We start from the raw sequence: 21,002 nt of genomic DNA, 5'->3' as shown, positions 1-21,002 counted from the left end.
GGGATTCTTTGACGAAGTACTTGAAATCATACGCGCATTCTGATTGGTTTGTCGTATTTTCGCACATAACATTCATCGATAGGGGGACGAGTCTTCATAAAAGTTACGGAAAGGGGCGAGTGGTGACGAATGGTTCGTAAGGTGTCGTTCGTGATTTTGACACTTTCAAGGTTCGATTAATCTTTGTGGACAATTATTTTTGTTAATCGTATTGATTCTGTTGTGAGTCTGTTGCAGTTTACTTGATTTTATTCAATGTTTTACAGTCTGTGATGAGCAGACTATGGAACAGCTCAACTTCAAGAGTGAGTGAGTTGGGTTTAACGCCGCTTTTAACATTATTCCAGTTATATCACGGCGTGTCAGCTTAATGTGGGAGGAAAGCCCGAAGTGACGCAGGTCTAAGACGTTTACCACTTCGGTGAAACCCACGAGCACGGGTATGGTGCTGACAAACCTTGAAACATAATTGGGGCGAACCGGGATTCGAACCCACAATCATAGGTTTCTGGCGTGCCCAAGGGACGCAACTCTGCGCAACGAATCGCGGCGCCTTAGACGACTGGGCCACTCGTGCCCCCCTCAACTTCAAGAGAAAAGGATCGGATCAGAAATCGTATACATGCCGCTCATCTCCATGCTCGACGACCACGTACGCCTAACAAACAGACGACAATAGACTTCCATGGAGTCCTCGTTGCTGGTCAGTTTTCAGCATCACGATGACTCACCGAACCTTACTCCTTATTGCGCAAGGAAGGGTCACTGGACAGTCGTAGTATAGGAGATGGAGTCACCGGATCAATCCCACCACTGAAAGGAGATATGGCCGATGCAAAGGAACAACCGGATAATCATGTGCCGGGGACATCAAAGATTACACATGGACATCAAAGACCACACAATAATTTTGGGTACAGGATCAATCCCGCATATAAATGACTGCACATGGACATAAATGACTACACATGGACATCTTTGACTACACATGGACATCACTGACTACAAATGGACATCAATGACTACACATGGACATCATTGACTACACGTGGACATCAATGACTACACGTGGACTTCATTGACTACCCATTGACATCAATGACTACACGTGGACATCAATGACTACACGTGAACATTATTGACTACACATTGACATCAATGACTACACATTGACATCATTGACTACAAATGGGCAACATTGACTGCATATGAACATCAATGCCTACACGTAGACATCAATGACTACACGTGGACATTATTGACAACACGTCGACATCAATGACTACACATGGACATCATTGACTACACATTGACATCAATGACTACACATGGACATCAATGACTACACGTGAACATTATTGACTACACATGGACATCATTGACTACACATGGACATCATTGACTACATATGGGCATCATTGACTACACATGGACATTATTGACTACATATGGACGTCATTGACTACACATGGACAGCAATTGCTACACATGGACATCATTGACTAAACGTGGACATCAATGACTACACGTGAACATTATTGACTACACATGGACATCAACGACTGCACATGGACATCAGTCACTACATATAAACATCAACGATTGCACATGAACATCTATGGCTACACATGAACATCAATCACTACACATGGACAGCAATGGCTACATATGGACATCAATGACTGCACATGGACGTCATTGACTACATGGACATGAACGACTACACTTTGACATCAACGACTGCACATGGACATCAATCACTACACATGAACATCAACGACTGCACCTGGACACCAATCACTACACATAAACATCAACGATTGATCATTAACATCAATGGCTACACATGAACATCAATCACTACACATGGGCATCACTGACTACAAATGGGCCACATTGACTGCATATGAACGTCAACTTCTACACTTGGACATCAATCACTACACATGAACATCAACGACTGAACATGAACATAAATGGCTACACATGTGACATCAATGACTACACATGGACATCAATGACTACACATGGACATCAATGACTACACAGGGACATCAATCACTACACGTGAACATCAATGACTACACATGAAATCAACGACTGTACATGGACATCAATAACTACACATGGACATCAACGACTGCACATGGACATCAGTCACTACACATAAACATCAACGATTGCACATGAACATCTATGGCTACACATGAACATCAATCACTACACATGGACAGCAATGGCTACACATGGACAGCAATGGCTACACATGGACATCAATGACTGCACATGGACGTCATTGACTACATGGACATGAACGACTACACTTTGACATCAACGACTGCACATGGACATCAATCACTACACATAAACATCAACGATTGCGCATTAACATCAATGGCTACACATGAACATCAATCACTACACATGGGCATCACTGACTACAAATGGGCAACATTGACTGCATATGAACGTCAACTTCTACACTTGGACATCAATCACTACACATGAACATCAACGACTGAACATGAACATAAATGGCTACACATGTGACATCAATGACTACACATGGACATCAATGACTACACATGGACATCAATGACTACACAGGGACATCAATGACTACACATGAACATCAACGACTGCACATGGACATCAATGACTACACATGGACGTCAATGTAACTCAGTACCATTGAAATTTCACTGTATACCGTATGCCGTTCAGGCAAACACATATGTTATAAATACAGAAACACTAGACAAGCTGCTGGAATATTCATAATGTGATAAAACGGCGCGCATTCAGGGACTGGTAAGTGGTATCAATAGAATGGGGTGCATTTATGGACTGTTGAGTGTTATCAGGTGCAATTAGAGACTGGTGAGTGTCATCAGTAGAATAAGGGTGCAGTTATGGACTTGTCAGTATTACCAGGTGCATTTAGGGACTGGTATGATTAAAATAGCATCCCTTTAACATTTTCATATAAAAGACTCAAACGTTCACACTCGCATTCGTATTTCGAATGGTCGTTTCACTGGCAACGGTTAATGAGACAGGATTCTGTTTCCATTAAAAGCAATAGGTTAAAAATTCATAACCAATTCTATCAGAAGCCATTAGCAGTCTAGTATCGTTGCACTCACAGTTAGGACATTCATTTACGTTGATATGTAGGTATTTGTGTTATAAAAATAGGTATATTCTGTCAATCAAATCTTAATGGAGGCAACTGAAAAATAAAGATGACAGTTCGCATAAAGATTTCATGCGTTCAAGACAAGACATAACAGTCAGATTACATGTAGATATAAATTACATGTATTTGGTTTTTTTTAAGTGTGGAGCAAAACCCTTTAATTAATGTTCATCGTGAGTTGATAGCTAAGTTGAAACATATGCGGAACAAAAGTTCAACCATTCATCCAATACAATAATAAACACAACCACTGGTATCATCCATTAATTTGTCATAACATAACATTTGTCATGAACTCCAATAGACTTTTAGAAACCTTCTTAAATCAGCCCAACGAAACTTCCTCGTGTGCCCAACAATTGAAGCTTTGCGTGTGGATCTTTGACAGTACCTTTAGAAGCTTATCAAGACAACTTATATATTATTGTAACATCTCCTTGTACTTTTGCATTTTGTATTTTCAGGGAGGGTTATGAAAAAATATGACAACCATTATTGTTAGTACATCAGTGCAATAAAGCTCTGATCCCTGTAATGTACACAAAGAAAAAAGTTAAGCACACCCCTATTTCTGAACCATGACAAATGGCAAAAATCAAGGCATGGGACGACTAACCAGAGGAGCTGGCGATACTAATGTCATCGGATAGAACAAACATTTAATTGACAACAAATAAAGAAGATATTGGTGAGCTGTTATTGAAATTTACTGACAAAAACATCATGGTAACACAGGTACTGTTTTTGACCTTAGACAATATCTCAAAAGAGTATGGAGCTGCAGGATAAAGTAAACGAGTTACGTTTGATGTTTCATGTGAAAATGTTCTTTAAAGTCTCTACTTGACATGACACGTGAAACAGATTAGTAGCGGATATAACCGCCACGTGCCCGAATGACGCATTCCACCCAACGTCTTATGCCTCCAGTCAGACGTTGGATCTGTTGATGGGTCAACAACAACCACTCCTGGTGTAATGCTGCTTGTACCGGAGGATCTCGTGCCTTTATGCGCCGCCCCAGAATATCCCAAACATGTTCAAGGGGCTTCAAATCTGAGCTCATTGCTGGCCAGGGTAGAGTCGTTATTGCATTGGCTCTCATGTTATCCACGACTGCATGAGAACGATGAGGCCTGGCATTGTCACCCATGTACTGAGGTCGAGTAGCAAAAGGGTGGTTGTCAAAATGAGGAACGACGACTGGCCTCAAAACGTCCCGGATGTACTGAGCCTCTGTTAAGTGACCAAATCCAACCTGCAATCATGAGAGATACACCCCAAAACCATGACCGAGCCCCCGCGTGTGCAACAGTCGGTTTAATGTTCCTAGGGATGTAGGCAGTGTTCCGGTGCCTCCAAACACTCTTTCTTCCATCAGTGACGTCGAGCAGAAAGCGACATTCGTCTGACCGATGGATCCGTCTCCAAGTCCTCAGATTCCAGTTCTGTCGCGCAATACACTATGCTAAACGAGCAGCTCTGTGGTGATCTCTCAACAAGGGAGTCTTTATGACTCGTCTAGCCCTCAGTCCTGCTGCTTCCAGCCGGTTCTGGTGCTGAAACGACAATTGGGCAACCACGGCTATTTCAGACGAGTACTTGTCAAAAAAAGGTTCTCGGCGTATGAGACGAAGACGGTCCGTGTCTTCGCGATGTGTCGTCACAGGAGGTCTTCCGGATCTGGGACGGTCCTGTCCATCACCGGTCTTAGCATGTTTCTCGACTAAACGGCTTACGACAGTGTGATGATACCCCAAATTCCGACCAATGGCATTACAAGACATTCCTGCGATATGCATGCCGATTATTTGCAATCTTGTAGTGTTTGATAATCGCCTTCGTGCCATGGTCACACAATGTCATGGAATAACTGTTGAAAACCGAGCTTATGAAAGCAATTAAAACGTTTGGATATACTGCTTTAAGAGATACTCGAGGGTAGCATGCTGCACGGGCATACCATGCATGGCACGTGGGCTTTCGTCACACATGACTGATTACATCATCTCGAGAAAACATAATTCTTCCCGTAATTATATCTTCCATGACTGTTACAAATATTGGGACCAAACAATAATGAAATACATTAGGGTGCGCTTAACTTTTTTCTTTGTGTATACACGACCGGTCCCCAATATTACAGTGAAATGTTCGCCTGTGCCGTGGCTGTGAGATATTTACTCATAGATCATGAAACGCAAAGGCTAACAAATGTTAACATTTGAAACATTCCTTGCGTGTTGCTTGTCCTAAGAATGATTGTGGAATATTTCTGTAAGACGTAACACCAAACACACCCTATAGTTTGCTCGTGCATCACGTAGTAGCGCCTCACTGTCTCCGTAGGGTTACATTTATGTCATTGGATTTTCTAGTTCATCAATCACCTCTTTCACTGGTGTGTCGCATGGCAGTATTCTGTGTGAATGTCCGGTAGGGCAGGATGTGCTTACTCTTTTCGCGAAACCATTGGTGTCATCACTGATTTTCAGTGGCCCATTCATATATTTTTTACAGCTATTTTGTCCATTCCGCCAACTGGAATCTATTTCGGCGGATAATATAGACTGGTTATTTTATTGCATTGACATTATACTTATTTTCGACAGTTTCGACAAGGAAGGTCGATTGATATCTGTGGACCATTATTTTTGTCAATCTTAATGATTCTGGGGGCTGTGGGGTATTCTAGTGGTTAAAGCGATCGCTCGTCACGCCGACGACCCGCGTTCGATGTACAATGTTTGAAGCCCATTTCTGGTGTCCCCCGCCGTGACATTGCTGAAATATTGCTAAACTCACTCACTCACTCACTTATTTATTGATTCTGTTTATCATACAGTTGTGATTTACTTTATTTCATTCATTCGTGTATCAACAGGCGATGCAGATTCTGCATGGAGCGTCTACGGGCGATTGGCAGCTGGAAACTGGCAGAAATCAGCGTGCAGTGGCCAATTAGCAGACTATGGAACAAGTGCCAACAAACCGAAACCCACTCCGCATTGTGCAAAGAAGGGTGGGTCACGGGACAGTACTATCGGCACAACACAGACAGTTTGTTGTCCCTTTTGCAAGGCGTGTTGGTCGACTTTTGTCTTTCAGGACGACAACGCCTGGGATCACCGTGCATGAATCGCCAAAGCTCACCTCCAGCAGCACAACATCCATAGAATACCATGGCCAGCAACGAGCCCAGACCTAACGCCTATTGAACACGTCTAGGACATGATAGGGAGACGTGTGCGTCAACATCATAGGTCGCCGACCACGTTGCCTGAACTTGGCCATGCGTTGCCGAAGGATTCGTTGTAGAAGGATGCGATGGACTCCCTCAAATCGACAATGGGCGAGTCTTACGCACTACTGATCCCAAAACGTCAACTTTGAAATTTTCCAAATTAACCTATCGTCCTTCAAGATCGTTAGCGGTCATAACATCGGTAGTCATCCTTCACTTTTGTCACTTCGTTTTAAGTTTCCTTAAGGTTAAATATTAAAAAGAAATAAAACTAGCGAGGACATTTTTTAAGGAGTTTCATATTTTGAACCTTACTCAGCTAAAGAGTAACACACATTATTATTCAAATATGCATGGTTAGTAAAAAGGTCTTTGTTGAAATTGAAGGGCGCATATTAATATTTATTTATTTCACAACATGTCTTTAACACGGACTAAAGGACAAGATTCACCACTGGTGACACACTTCATATATATAGGTGATGTCTCGATGTATGTTACGCCTTATATTATGCCTCATATAGTCTCCAGTATTCACCGTCACAAACTTTATATGCGCTGTGTCGAAGTGTGCTGTGTATGATGTCCTGTTCTGTTCTGTCATATATTTCTCATGTGATCTGTCGATGATTGCTTAAATGTTGAATGTCGACAGTTTTGGCACCATGTGCTTCCTTCTATGCCAGTCAATAATGTTTAAGTTGTTTTAATGGCATTGCATAGAAATCCTTTATATTTATAAAAAAAACACATAAAAAAACACTTCTCATGCCCGATAGCAACGCAAATATCACCGTCTTTTCTTTTTTCGATTGACATTATCTGAACCATAAGTAATAATTATCGCATAAATATAAGTACACGAACCTTTAGCCGACAAATGTACTATAACGCAAACCGGTCAAGTCCAGTAAACCTACAAACGCAGAACGGGGGCAGAATTATAACCTTAACGAGTTCAGAAACTATAAACTCGCAGCCTAAATAGTAGGGAAACATAAATCTGACCGTGACGTTAGTCCCGAATTCTGCCTGATTTAGTTGACACGTTAAACGTCAACACATCTGCAAACTGTAACCTTTTTTAACAGACGATTTGTCTGATGTTGTGCTTAAATCTCTACTTTGACAACTTGGAAAGAAAACTGTCCCCTTTATTACACCACTGTGCAAAGCGGGAATCTCCAACTTGTCAGTTCTTTATGCGATACTGACACCGTCTCCTAGATCAAATATAGACTAAATTGTGGAAGACGACATTTTGGATTATTTTGAAGGTCGTGAGAAGAGATTTGATAAATATTCATAATATGAATGGTCGTTGTGGCAGTGACGCTGGTATTGGGGACTATACATTCATTATTAGCACAAGGGCAAGCGTAAATGAAGATATTATTTCTGCCCTTCACACGTTTGACCTCTGTGAAGCATTCAACATACGAGTCACAAAATTTTCCTTTGGCAATATCTTTACGTACGCTTCATTCAGGCACCGATGATTATGATATTAATTGTGCAAGTATATTTAGATTTATATGGAGAACTGAGCAAGAAGACAAAAATCTTAATAATTTATCTTCAGTTTTTATTATTTGTTGAAAAAGCAGTTGATGTTGTTATAAAAAATATAGACTTTATTTGAGAGGCACTCTCATACGCTGGTGACAAAATGAAAAAAGGAAGTTCACATTGATAAGAAAACCCGACAATGGTTTGATTGGGAATGTCAGTTCCCGAAAAAGAGAGATGTACATGCCTCAACAAACTCAGAAAAGATAAATATTTGCGGCCGTTAATGGAATATACAAGAATTGGAAATCTTTACAAACCATTTCCAGGGGAAAGGTGGAAGATGTTATGCAATTTTTGTAGATTTTAAAAGGTGTTTGATTCTGTAAACAGAAATATAACGTTCTCATTGTTTCTTTCAAATGGTATAATAAAAAGGTTTATTATTATGTAATATTTATCAAAATATAAAGTCATGTGTTAAAAACCGTGGAATATATTCTGATGCATTTACATGTAACATTTGTGTACACCAAGGTTGTATTCTTAGCCTCTTCCTGTTCTGTTTTTTATCAATGAACTTGCTGCACAAACTAAGGATATTATACAGCTGCATCCAGATATTGTTAAGATAGTTGCTTTTTGCTGATGTTCAAGTTGTGTTCAAGTTGTACTGTTCTTATTGTAAACTCCAAGTAAACACTGAAAAACGAAAGTGTCAGTAGAAAGGGAAATGAACTCAAGCAGGGGAAATGGTTCTTCAACACACAGCCGTTACACATTGTCACTTCTGGGGGTAACATTTCACAGGCAGATTATCGTGGAATCGCCAAACCAGTAATGCAGCAATGCGGGCCAATAATATAGTGATGGGAATCTTCCATAGTTTTACAATTTTCACTGATCTTTCATAACAAACCTTAAAAAATATTTGATGCAAAAATTACTCCTATTACTTTTAAATGGAGCAGAGGTCTAGGGTTATGCTGAATACAGATCTATAAAAACGAAAAATATGTACATCGAGTGTTAAGTTTTATGGTGAATATGGACCTGTAACACTTTACCTATTTCAATATGTTAGAATTCTTAAGTATTGAGTCAAGATTTATTAAATGCCTGTTGATAGATTACCATGAAAATGCTATAAAATAATGTTATTTATGAAAAACATGGAATTCGCATTTGGGTATATGATGTAAAGTCGTCAAGAAATGAATGCATGTTTGGCATAACCAATGTGAGCCTTACAAACCAGATTCGATTTCAGTATCAAAACGTCAAATACTTTAGGATATCTACTTTAAGAAATGGTCATCGTATGTTTTAAGTTCAGAAAAATGCAATTATTACAAGCTTTTTAAGACACATATGTACCTAGAATACTATTTGTTTGATATTGAATATAAAAGATGTAGCATAACTTTAGCACAATTTAAATGCAGCTGTCAAAGACTTAGGATCGAAGGCAGAGACAGAAACATAGCAAGAGAATTGCGAATTTGTGAGCAGTGTGATTTAAATGTGTTTGAAGATGAGTTTCATTTTCTGTTTGTCTGTCCAACTTGCCTTTTTATGTACAAACATAGATTCCTGAGGACTTTGACCTGGAATCTTAATGGGCGTTTCTTTATTTATGTGAAATGAACATGTGGCATAAATGTGACATAAATGTGACATAAATGTGACATGAGCTAATTTACAAGGAAATGTCGCTTTTAGCAACAATTACCATTTCATATATCCTGGGAATGACAATGCTACATTCTGTATCACGTGATGCTCCCCTGTGGTGATAAAAGCCAAACAGCCTCGAATTTTCGTTCGTACGTCAGGGCGAGTTTGACAGAGGACTTGGCGCATAACAACCCGCAACGATTCCCCTCCAAAATGATCCTGCAAGCAGCAATACTCCTCGCTAGTCTGTCTGTGACTGCCGGTCAAGGAGGTAGCCTCTGTTGTCCACTACCGCAATTCCATGCATTTCAACATGTCACCACAGTCAACTCCACGTCCTCTATGCGTGTAAGTACAACGCCGGTCATCCTTGGTTCTCAAATGTAACCACTCTCCCTTTTCCGTTTCCTTCTGTGAAATGCTTTCGGTTTATTCCGGAATGCCTTGGCTGTAATAAAATAGTCAGAATTATGTCGTCTGTACAGATCGAAAAGAATATGACAGCATAATAGATAAAACGTTCATGTCATCATTGTTCTTCATTCGACTAAATGTGTATCAATGACTCATAGGTCTGGCGTAGCATATAACGTTACAAACTTGTTATATTATTTGTTAAATTAAAGCAGGTTCCTCAATCACTTTTATTTTATTTTATCCTCTTTATTAGAGGCTTTCGTTATCACTCATGTCATTTCGGGACATGCCAAACGGCGATTCGAGCCTTCTATAGGTCAATTTATCAATTATCTATCAACCTTGGTTGACAAATGTAACCATTCTCTAATTTTCCGTAAACTTCAAGGGAATGCTTCTTCGCACTTCAAAACATTTTGGAAATAAAAAAGATAATGTCTTCTTGTATCAACACATCACACACATTATTATCCTTTGTCTTATTGAGGTAGTCAATACATGGACAAATTGAATGTAGTATCTTAGATTAGAGTTGTTTGTATTTATTTTCAAGTTGCATTCCCCCGAGTATTTTCCATTTTTACTCATTATCATTATGTAATGAATGTATAGGATACATAAAATCATGCGAATATTTCGAATGGGCACGAGTGGTATTTATATTTAATCCTTGAACTTCAAGAGGTATATTAACATGATGCCGCTAAAGCTAGTAAACATTCAAGAAACTCCTTGTTTGCGTATACAAACAGAATAATTTGAAAGAATGATTTTGAATCATAAATATAATCTTACCCTCTCGTCTTTTGATATCAAATGTATCAAAACACGTAGATAAAGTTTAAAACACCTACGCAAGCCTCGGATGGTAACACTTTTATTGACGGGTGCTAATATGTTTGGTATCAAAAGACAAGAGTGTGAGATTGTCTATATATTTCAATTCCAGGATATAACATAACCTGGACCCCTTTTACCAAAGCTTCGTTTTGAGCTCAATCGGTTATGCAGGGCGCTACAAGCGGTCGCTCAATATAATTCCTCTCCTGAGCTAGAGAAAACCTGTGCCAGGTTAGAAATAGACGAGTAAGAGGTGATGATGCAACTTCAGAAACAAGGCAAGGGTAGCGAATGAACCCATGACACTTATATTAATCATACTAATAATATCACTTATAATACATAATATTTGTAGTTTGAATCCACATTTCAAATAATATATACTTACTTTTGCGGAACTATTTTTCTTGTTTTTACACTCTTCTGACAGATTTCATATTTTTGTCGTCACGAGGGCTCGAACCCCGCATCAAATGATTTGTATGATAGGCGGCCTCGGCAACAGTGCCACAGATGGAATGGCATGACATTATTTGTAAAATAATCAAACATTCCTAAGATCTTTAAACACTAAGAAGATTATACATAGAATACGGTTATATACGGTTGTGTTTCATTTTATTACCCATAAATGTGTTCAAGTTCAAAACATTTAACAACCCTTTGATAAGAAAAACTAAAAAATACAGGAGAAGCATTACATATATCCTTGTTCGGGTTTCTATATTTCATATAATCAACCGGAATATGTTTTCAAAATGTGCATGCAAGTAATTGATAAAATATTTGGAACCCCGCGGAATTCTAAATTGCATTGTATCAAGCTATTCAGATTAATTTGAGACGGAGTATGGCGCTTGTGCATCAGCTAGCAGTGGAGAAAAGGGCGGCTCACACACTACAAATACAGACAACAAAGAGTTCAGATTTATTTTTCAAATGTTTTCGGCTGAAGAATATCTTTTCAAAGTCCATTGTGGATAAGTAGGTACGTGTTTGTGTTTGTATACGTGAGACCTCGGGTATTCATATTCACGGAAGGGAAGAGTGGTGGGGTGGCTTGGCGGTAAACGTGTATGCACGTCACGTCGAAGGATCAGGTTCGACCCCCATATTTGAACAATGAAAACACAGCAGTTTGTAACCGCGTGATGCTTGCACGTCTCAGGAATGTGATGTCATGTATAGCTCTTTGATGGTCAGCCATGTCAAACGATACGTCATCCTCAACGTCAACCCTTACAAAATGTGCACCTGAGAGAGTGATCACTCAAGAAGTTTTACTCTAAGTAAATAAAACACGGTACATTTCAGTCTTGTGTCTTGTTCGAGTGACCTACGAATAATATTGAGGGTCATTCGTAAAGCCAATTTCACTAAAATGCCCTTTTCTGCCGATATGTGTTAGTCTCGTGGGTGATGTGGTTATATGAGTTGAATACTTATGTATGGATTATTGATGACAATTCTATCACAGTGACCTATTTTCGAGGAGTAGCAAATGCAAAATGTTCAAAAATAAATTGAATTCCATCAACTGGAGAGCGTATGTCGTTTAAAAAAATTATCAGGTTTTGCAGTTGTTGCCGAAAAATATATTTAACCTTAATACAAAATCCTAACACCGTAACTCTGAGTGGTATTACTGTATATTTTCAGAGTCTGCAATCGTTCATCTACGACGGTGTCAACCAAAGATACGTCATCAGCGGTGACCTCAACTTCGACTACATCGGTACCACCAAAGTAATCTACGACTACAATAAGGTAAGCGGGACCGCTAGAGTGCTTTACGTCCGTTTTAAGTAACTTTTTCTCATCTCCAGTCCCAGAAGAATGTTCGAATTAATAATTCTTCTATTTGAAAAATAATAGAACTTGTCATTTATTCATCCCCTTAATCTCATTCCCCCATGACGATAACCAAAGTACGATAACCAGTCCCTAAAGCTACCGCTGTGAAGCCTTCGAAATAGCACAAAATGACATAAGTTCATTATTTAAGAACTCAAAACTCATGAAACTTATCCCATGTATTAGAATTAAACATTAATCAGTTCATGTTTGGACTTACTACAACGCCAGATTTCAGACTACTATGTTCATACATGCGTCTTAGTATTGGGGTGACAATAATAATGGGTTTAATAAAGAAAGGTTTCGAAATAAGACACAAAGACATGTTTCAATACGTGTTTTTTTTCTAACATTTGAGAAAGCCTTTGACCTGAGTGTCTTTTGTATGTGCAGATCGAGACATAAAATGTGTGGTTAAAAAAGTATATTTGTATGGTTTACTCATAAACATGTCTGCCAACTTTGATACAAGTATTTCCAAGTTTATAGCAGTCTAAAACTTCAAGTTGGGCCCTTGTCTACTATATCCTTTGTATTTGTGTAAAAATTTCGTAACAAATATCACTGCATTTTGTTTACAGAGAACTGGTTACCGTATAAATACAGAGACACGTGTTTGTACAACATTCCCCCTTGGGGGAAATTTCAAAGAGCAGGAAAATGTTTGCGTTCCAAGTAAGTCATTTCAAAATACATGAACAAATATTTGAATCTTCTATCTATCGGTGGGAATTCGGACAGGGTAGGTCCCCGGTATCCTTTGCACGTCTCAAGAGTCGACTGAAGACGGTTGGAGGACGTTACGTATGGACATACTGATTGAGTAATCAACTACTGCTGTGCCTGGTCCGCATTCGATCCATCTTCCCGAGGCAAGGGAGTTAACTGACTATAAAAGTCCAGTTTCCACCCTTGCCGAACTAGGCTGGTATTATGGAGTTAGATTTTGGCTGGACTAACGAGCCTATGTATAGTCCAGTCAAAATCGCGCACCGAAATCGAAATCCGGTTCGTAAAGTGTCATGCAGATTTCGGTCGACTGCAGGATTTGCAAAACATGTGCACCGCTAACTCGTTGTCAACAGATATTTTCTATATCTTTTTCATGTTTTTAATCAAGGTGATCACGTGATTTGATGCACTTCGCGATGTAAGACTCGTTTGATCACAATATAGATCTTGATTATCGATCAGATCGTCTTGACTGGGCGCCACCGTTTTGTTTGAAGCAAATGCAAGTGATACGAGAGGTTGAATCTGATTGGTCAATAGGAGAGGCATAGAAAGGACATTACTCGTAATAGCCACTGGTGGCGCTACGATCGAGCCCAGGAATTCCAACCTAGTTCGACAAGGGTGGAAACTGGACTTTTAAAGTCAGTTAACTCTCTTGCCTCGGGAAGATGCATTCGATCACCTACAGGCCAATGTTATATTGCTGAAACATTGCTGACCAATTTGTGAACCCTCAGTAAAATACTGTTACTTGATCTGTCGGATCCTGAATATCTGCATATCTGGAAAATACCACACGGACCCGCTAGGTTCGAGATAATAGGGTTCGATTTTAAAGTGTCGCGAATATTAAATAACGCTGATATGCATATACATATAAAGTGAAAGCAAGCCCGTCCGGATATAAGGAATATTACTTGCAGAAATGACAAAATCGCAAAGTGCGCTTTTCAAGAAATACACGTGTTGCTATCGACAACCATCGTCTTTGAGTTTTCATCACGTGTTTACAATCCGGGTCAGTTGACTGCAAGTCGTTATATTGAGCAATGAGTGCATCGCGAACTTGTTGGACACAATTTTGCGCTAAACGCTCACCCTGTCTTCTGTATACACGAGGCCTACCATCAATTCTGTGCAGACAAAATCTGCTTTCGACTGCTTTTTTAGAAATGCTACTCCAAATATTATGGTCTATGGAGAACTAGATAGAATATCTTTTTTCGATTTATGCAACTAAACGGGTCGTTAACTTTTGACACAAACTTTGTAAACCCGGACCTGCACCGAAACTATTGCAAATTATCTGTAAGTTTGCTCATTTACATTTTTTATCTAATAATGAACAAAATGCCTGGATAAGAAATGTGAGGCAAATACTTAATAAGTGTGGTCTGTCCTCTGTATTTTATGACCAACAAAGCGTTTCCAGCCAGTGGCTAACTGCGCAGACAAGATCTGTTTTATAAAAATTGGAGATCTGACGTCGAGAGAAGTTCAAAAGGGTATTATTTTATATATGTAAAAGATATCCCGTCATTTGAAAACTTTCTTCTCCTATCTAAACATTTTTTTTATCCTATTCTAAAACATAGAACCTGTAACCATAATCTACCTGTCGATGTTGGCCGTTGGTTTGGAGAATTAGAGAATTAGATAGAGAATTTAGGACATGTAAACTGTGTATGTCGCCAGCTGTTGCCGATGAATTCCACTACCTGTTTAAATGTGAAGCGTTCCGTGAATCTAGATCTAAACTTATCTCGAATATATATGCGCAGTTTCCGAATATAATAAAATACGAAAAAATGTTGAGTCCCAGAAATGTAAAAGAAATCAAGAACCTTGCAAAATTCATATGTATAATAGATAAGTACCCTTGAGTGTAACTGTGTATATGTGTGTTTGTTTATGTAAGTGTTTCTGTTTAAATGTTCGTACAAATGTTCAGGCAAAATGTTTATCGCCAAATATTTGTACAGTATAACCGATATGTTGTTTAATATGAATTATTATCATGTTAAGAAACCTTTTTTCTCCTGTACCACCAGGGGTTGTTCTATTTTGAGAAATAAATGTTCATGATGATGATGATGATGATGATGATCAGAAAACATCACTCGACTCCACTCACGCACTTGCAAACGGCGAACTCGGCGGGCCCATATCAACCGGTTAGGTCGGTGTTGATGCGTCAGGCCGTGGTATGGTCAACGAGTTCAAATACCGTATGTACTTAATCGTTGGTCAGTCGACTGACCCGGTGTCCCATTGCGATCGCTGCCGTTGACGTTGCTGTGGTGAACCGGTTTCTTAAATGCGTTGCCCGGATGTGACGGTCTTCAGCGGGCGTAGTCACGGGTTGTCGACGCTTCGCGGCCTGTCCGATGTCCGACCAGTCTGTCGTAAACGTTGCATTAAATTGCTGACGGTAACACGGAAACAGCTGAGTCTTGATGTGCTTGATAAACGGGGCCTAATTTCGTATGCATTTCGATACTGTGTTCGTAACGAATCGCGTGAGCCGTGTTATACATACAGTTTGCACGTGCATTCACGAAACCTCATTTCTGGTAACTTCACGTTTATTTCACCGAATACGTTTGGTTTGGCAGTAGGGATATGTTTAAGTAACATATCATGAAACATTTATATTTTCAAAAAAAATATGTAACATTTTCGAGCGTAAAGTTTCTTTTGGACATTAGTCTTAATACTATGTTTAATCTCAGGTGGCGCAGTTTCGTCGGGCCCTCTCTATTATGGCTACGGCCAGGGCAGGCTAGCTTCATTGTCGTACAGCTACAACACCACCACCGCCGATGGGAGGCATCAGGCTGTCGTGGCTACCGTCACAAAGGAAGGCTGTTTTCCAATCATCAGCACCACGACCACAACCGGCGGCCAAGGTTAGTATGAGTGAGTGAGTGAGTTGGGTTTAACGCCGCTTTTAACAGTATTCCAGTTACATCACGGCGTGTCAGCTTAATGTGGGAGGAAAGCCCGAAGTGATGCAGGTCTTAGACGTTTACCACTTCGGTGAAACCCACGAGCACGGGTATGGTACTGACAAACTTAGAAACATAATCGGGTCGAACCGGAATTCGAACCCACAATCATAGGTTTCTGGCGTGCCCAAAGGACGCAACTCTGCACAGCGAATTAGACGACTGGGCCACCCTTGCTCCCTAAGTATGAGTGAGTTGAGTTGAGGTGAGTGAGTGACCGCGCTATTGGCTGAGTGAGGGAGTGAGCGAGTGATGGAGCGAACATTAACGCCGATTTAAACAGTGCATAATTCAATTCAGTTTATTCATTTATAGCTGTAAGGCCACAGGCCCCAAGTAAGGAACACATGACAATGTGGAAGCGGTTAAAAATATCACAAGGATACATTTCTTAATAACATGGAATGCTATATAAATAGAGATAGATTTCGTATAGCCGTTTTTAAAATATCTATGTTATTCGCATTTGCTAGAAACATCTACAGTAGATCTCCATGTTTGAAAGTGCATGTCTGCCTTATTTCCGATATGAACATGGCATGATTCTCTAAGAAACATTGGTTGTCCCAGATGTAACCATACCCACATTTATACAGTAAACATTTAACATTGTATGCCCAATTTTGATCTCCAATCTTTTCATACAATAACATCATATTATAACATTTTTGGGGTAATCTACTTTCTGGCATTTTTAGTAATTTTAACCAATATCTTATGATTTTTACATAGTGATATATGTACAAGGACATACGAGCACATTCACCATAAACCATTACGCTAGAAGTACTATGTTCAATGCCAAGAAATGTTTTACATGCGCGGATTCAATTTCTTTAGCCTCTGCCAAACCCCATATTTCCGAACCATAGGAAAGAAAAGAAGCTATTTTTGTGAAAAAATATTGGAAGAAAGATTTATAAGCACAGTCGCTAAAATGTTCACACTTTTGTACAATTCCAAATAACATCTTTTCAGCTTGGATTGCTGCATTACGTATTTGTCGGTTCCATGATAATTTACTTGAAAGATATTCATATGAGGTTTCAGTTTAAAGTAATTGTCCCCGAAAGTACCATTTCTATTTCCCTGGCTAAATACAACAATATTTGTCTCATCCGAGTGAATATTAAGTTTCCGCGTATCGCAGTACAATTCTAGCTGATTTATCAAAGTATGTAAACTTTTACTGTACTTGAGAACATGATTATATTATCTGCAAATAGTAACATAAATATTCAGGATGTAATTGTATACCATCATCATAATTTCTTTAGATTTGGGCTGCAAGCTCATTAATAAAAATACAGAACAAAAAAAGGTTTAATACACATCCTTGGCGTACACCAGTATGGCATAATAAAAGAATCTGAATACATGCCGTTTAATTTAACACATGATTTATGTTCCTTATAAATACCACATAGCAATTTACCCATTTTATCACTGACACTATATGAATTAAATAGATACCATACCTTGTCTCTACAGACTGAATCGAATGCTTTAGAAAAGTCTACAAATATAACGTAGACTTTTCCACGTTTACGTTGAATTAACCTATCTATCAGAGCCTGGATGAGAAACATGTTATCAGTGGTAGAGTAACCTTGCCGAAAACCTGCATGCTCTTCCTCGATCTTATCAAGTGTTTCCGACCACAATACCAAGCGTTTATTAATAATATTAAAGACATTGTGATAGTCAGGTGCTGTGATTCGTGGCGTGACTCAATATCAAAATGTTCACACAAGTCAAATAAATCTATGGTGCTAATCGATACCGTTACACTTGCCCCAGCATTGTCAACAAATGTAAAGTCACCTTTCCCGAAATCACTTCCACAGCGGCCATTCATAATGTGTACATTTGAAAGAGCATACAAAATAATGAAACATTTCCCAAAATTATCAAGAACAGTATCGTTTGAATATCTACACAGATTAAACCTTTCTAAGAGAAAGTCCTAGTTTGAAGTATCCTGGCCATGGATCGTGTATCATCCTCAACATAATCTGGCTCTTTGCTAGTTCTTGCATTAAATGCACGAAACGTCACCAACATCACCTAGGATGTCCAGCAGTTCATCCTGAAATAGCAATATACCGTTCTTAGATCCAACACTACTGTCGTACCATGTAGATCCTTCTGGGTGAATATACACACAGCTGAAAAAACGTCTTTTGAAGTCCAAACAGTGACCTGTCAAGTAATAGATATACACCACTTTCTGAGATTCTGTTTTACGAGAAATTACACAAATTCTACCTAAATGTCTTCCGAAATTTGCCATCTTATCTGCTGTTTTAATAAAGTTAGTATATTCGCAGAACGGTTCATCAAAATTCAGTTTCTGGGGCCATATTTCTGTCAAACCATTTATGTCAAATATTTTCAAAATGATAGACACTCACAGTCTGAAAACGTTGACAGCGATCCTGATATATTCCAAAACACGAGTTTCACAGATATTAAAATTTGTCACCCGTGGGATTTCCATGCCAGAACTGGTCACTGTAGTGAGAGGCCAATAAAATTGATCGGGTGTCTTTAACCTCCGATGGTGTGCGATCAACAACTGGTTTGCCTTGCCCAGAGTTGCAGGCCGCTGTGATACAGCTCTAATATTGCTGACTGCGGTGTGAAACAACAAGGCGAATGTACTGACTGTGGAAAATATATACTGTCTCTCCAGGTGGAAACGCTCTTAAAGTTCTCGGGTACGCCTACATTTATCCGGGAAACCCGGACGTCACTGTCTTCGACATCCCGCCCTACTGCACTGTGTGATACCGTACGTACATCAAAAATAACGTGTGATTAGTTTTCAATTACTAACATTTCATTCAATAAAATAATAATATTTAACTCAATGACACAACACTGAACATCATATACTAACGTTTCACTCAATGGCACAATCAACATTAAATACTGTCTTTCGACTCAGTGACACAGCAGTGAACACTGTCTGGTAATATTTCTATGTTTGATTTTACTTTGTTTCATCAGTATATAACATTATGTTTCTACAGCATGTAATGACACACATTTATGCGGAAACTAATTATTTTTGTTAACAGATGCCGACTTACGTCCGGGGTCATAAGACATTACTGTATTCATTTTTTATTATTATCACAAATGTGATACAATGGGCATTTCTAACTTGAAAACACATTTGGTAAACATACAGTTCCTCCGCATCTCCACAAACGTGTATATTTTTTCTGTTTCAGGACATTACTGAAGAGATACAGTGGGATCTGTCTCTCTAAAGTCACTGTCAGAATGTATCATCTTGCAAGATGTACATGATATGAATAATAAAACTTCTTTAAAAAAAAATGTCCTTCACTTTATTTATGTCAATCGACAGTTCTACATATTCGATAAACCTTGGTATATGCCAGACTCGGGATTAGATTTAGAAGACATGTACTTTGCCTAATTCATGGCGTATGTTGCTGATTGGCCAATCGCTTATCGGTTGTACAACAAACTAATTCTTCCAGGTTTGGGTCCAATGCAAAGATTGACAACTCCTGTCACATATTAATCCATGCCCAACTTGCTTTCAGGCAGGTTACGGAACAATATTTTTGTGTGTGACTGAGACACTGTTGTCGCTGTTACCCTTATAGGAAATGTTCATATCTTTTTCTAACTTTCGGAAAACGTGTGTCATTCACACGCCCAGGGAAGTAAAGTGAAATGAAATATCTAAACATCATGAAAATAGCAACTGCGTAATTTGACCGGACTTCGGTCTACCTGAACGTTAAACGGTGTTAGTGATTGTATTGGCGAACGGGTTAGCGAGCGTGTTGGCGAATGTTATGATACACATGACATAATACATGTAGTTGATATATGTAAGCTGCAAGAAAATTGTTTATATCAAGAAAACAGCGTTATCACTAACCCTTCCATGGGACACATTAGAATTTTGTTTGTTCGTTAAACAAAAGATTTACAAAGCCTCTAAAAGAGATAGCCACTTACGCCGCTTCACGTACGTCAGTTGTTTCTTGGACTTTCTGCGTCCACATTTCACGCAGTATGTACTAAGTTGAAAAGCACGGAGCAAGGGACATAACTCTGTGAAACAATACTTGAAAAGTATCTCTTAGATAAGCTTGCAAAGTTTCATTCATGTAACATCAGTATTTTCTGAAAAAAAGTTGTCCCCATTGCAGACACTATGCACTCAGTTGAAAAGCACGGAGCAAGGGCAATTACTCTGCAAAACAATAATGTACGACACCAATCTTCGAACTCAGTCTTGACACGTATCTCTTATATATATATTGTTTATTCACAAAAAGTGTTAGGCCGTAGGCCTATTACACAGAACTATTTACAGAGAGAGGGAGAAAAAAGAATTACCACTATTTTACATGTATATCCATATCCATACGCATTCATACACATACACATGCATATACAAATATATATTTAGACTGTATGCAATGAACGAAGTCGAAACGCTTTGTAAACGTAGACTGCTAGATTT

General features: G+C 39.0%; 1 protein-coding gene across 1 annotated transcript; it reads left to right on the top strand.

The window, feature by feature from the left end:
• Window positions 1-9,765: 9,765 nt before the first annotated feature.
• LOC124117158 (ependymin-related protein 1-like) lies at window positions 9,766-19,834 on the top strand. Its single transcript, XM_046478904.2, has 6 exons — window positions 9,766-9,977; window positions 12,546-12,653; window positions 13,325-13,418; window positions 16,211-16,387; window positions 19,182-19,280; window positions 19,726-19,834. Exons 1-5 carry the CDS (start codon window positions 9,843-9,845, stop codon window positions 19,274-19,276), a joined length of 609 nt encoding a protein of 202 aa, XP_046334860.2. The 5' UTR covers window positions 9,766-9,842; the 3' UTR covers window positions 19,277-19,280; window positions 19,726-19,834.
• The last annotated feature ends 1,168 nt before the right edge of the window (window positions 19,835-21,002 follow it).

Source organism: Haliotis rufescens, unplaced genomic scaffold (genome assembly GCF_023055435.1).
Source record: "Haliotis rufescens isolate VD_foot unplaced genomic scaffold, xgHalRufe1.0.p SCAF_13, whole genome shotgun sequence".
Classification (NCBI taxonomy): Eukaryota; Metazoa; Mollusca; class Gastropoda; order Lepetellida; family Haliotidae; genus Haliotis; species Haliotis rufescens.
The sequence above is the reverse complement of the archived record's forward strand: the minus strand, read 5'-3'. Positions and strand labels throughout refer to the sequence as shown.

What these genes read in the sequence shown, in the direction of transcription:
- LOC124117158 (XM_046478904.2), top strand. Translation starts at nt 9,843, where the DNA reads ATGATCCTGCAAGCAGCAATACTCCTCGCTAGTCTGTCTGTGACTGCC. An exon ending in TAATCTACGACTACAATAAG is followed by an intron (nt 12,654 to 13,324) that starts GTAAGCGGGACC and finishes TTTTGTTTACAG; the next exon opens with AGAACTGGTTACCGTATAAA. An exon ending in GACCACAACCGGCGGCCAAG is followed by an intron (nt 16,388 to 19,181) that starts GTTAGTATGAGT and finishes CTGTCTCTCCAG; the next exon opens with GTGGAAACGCTCTTAAAGTT.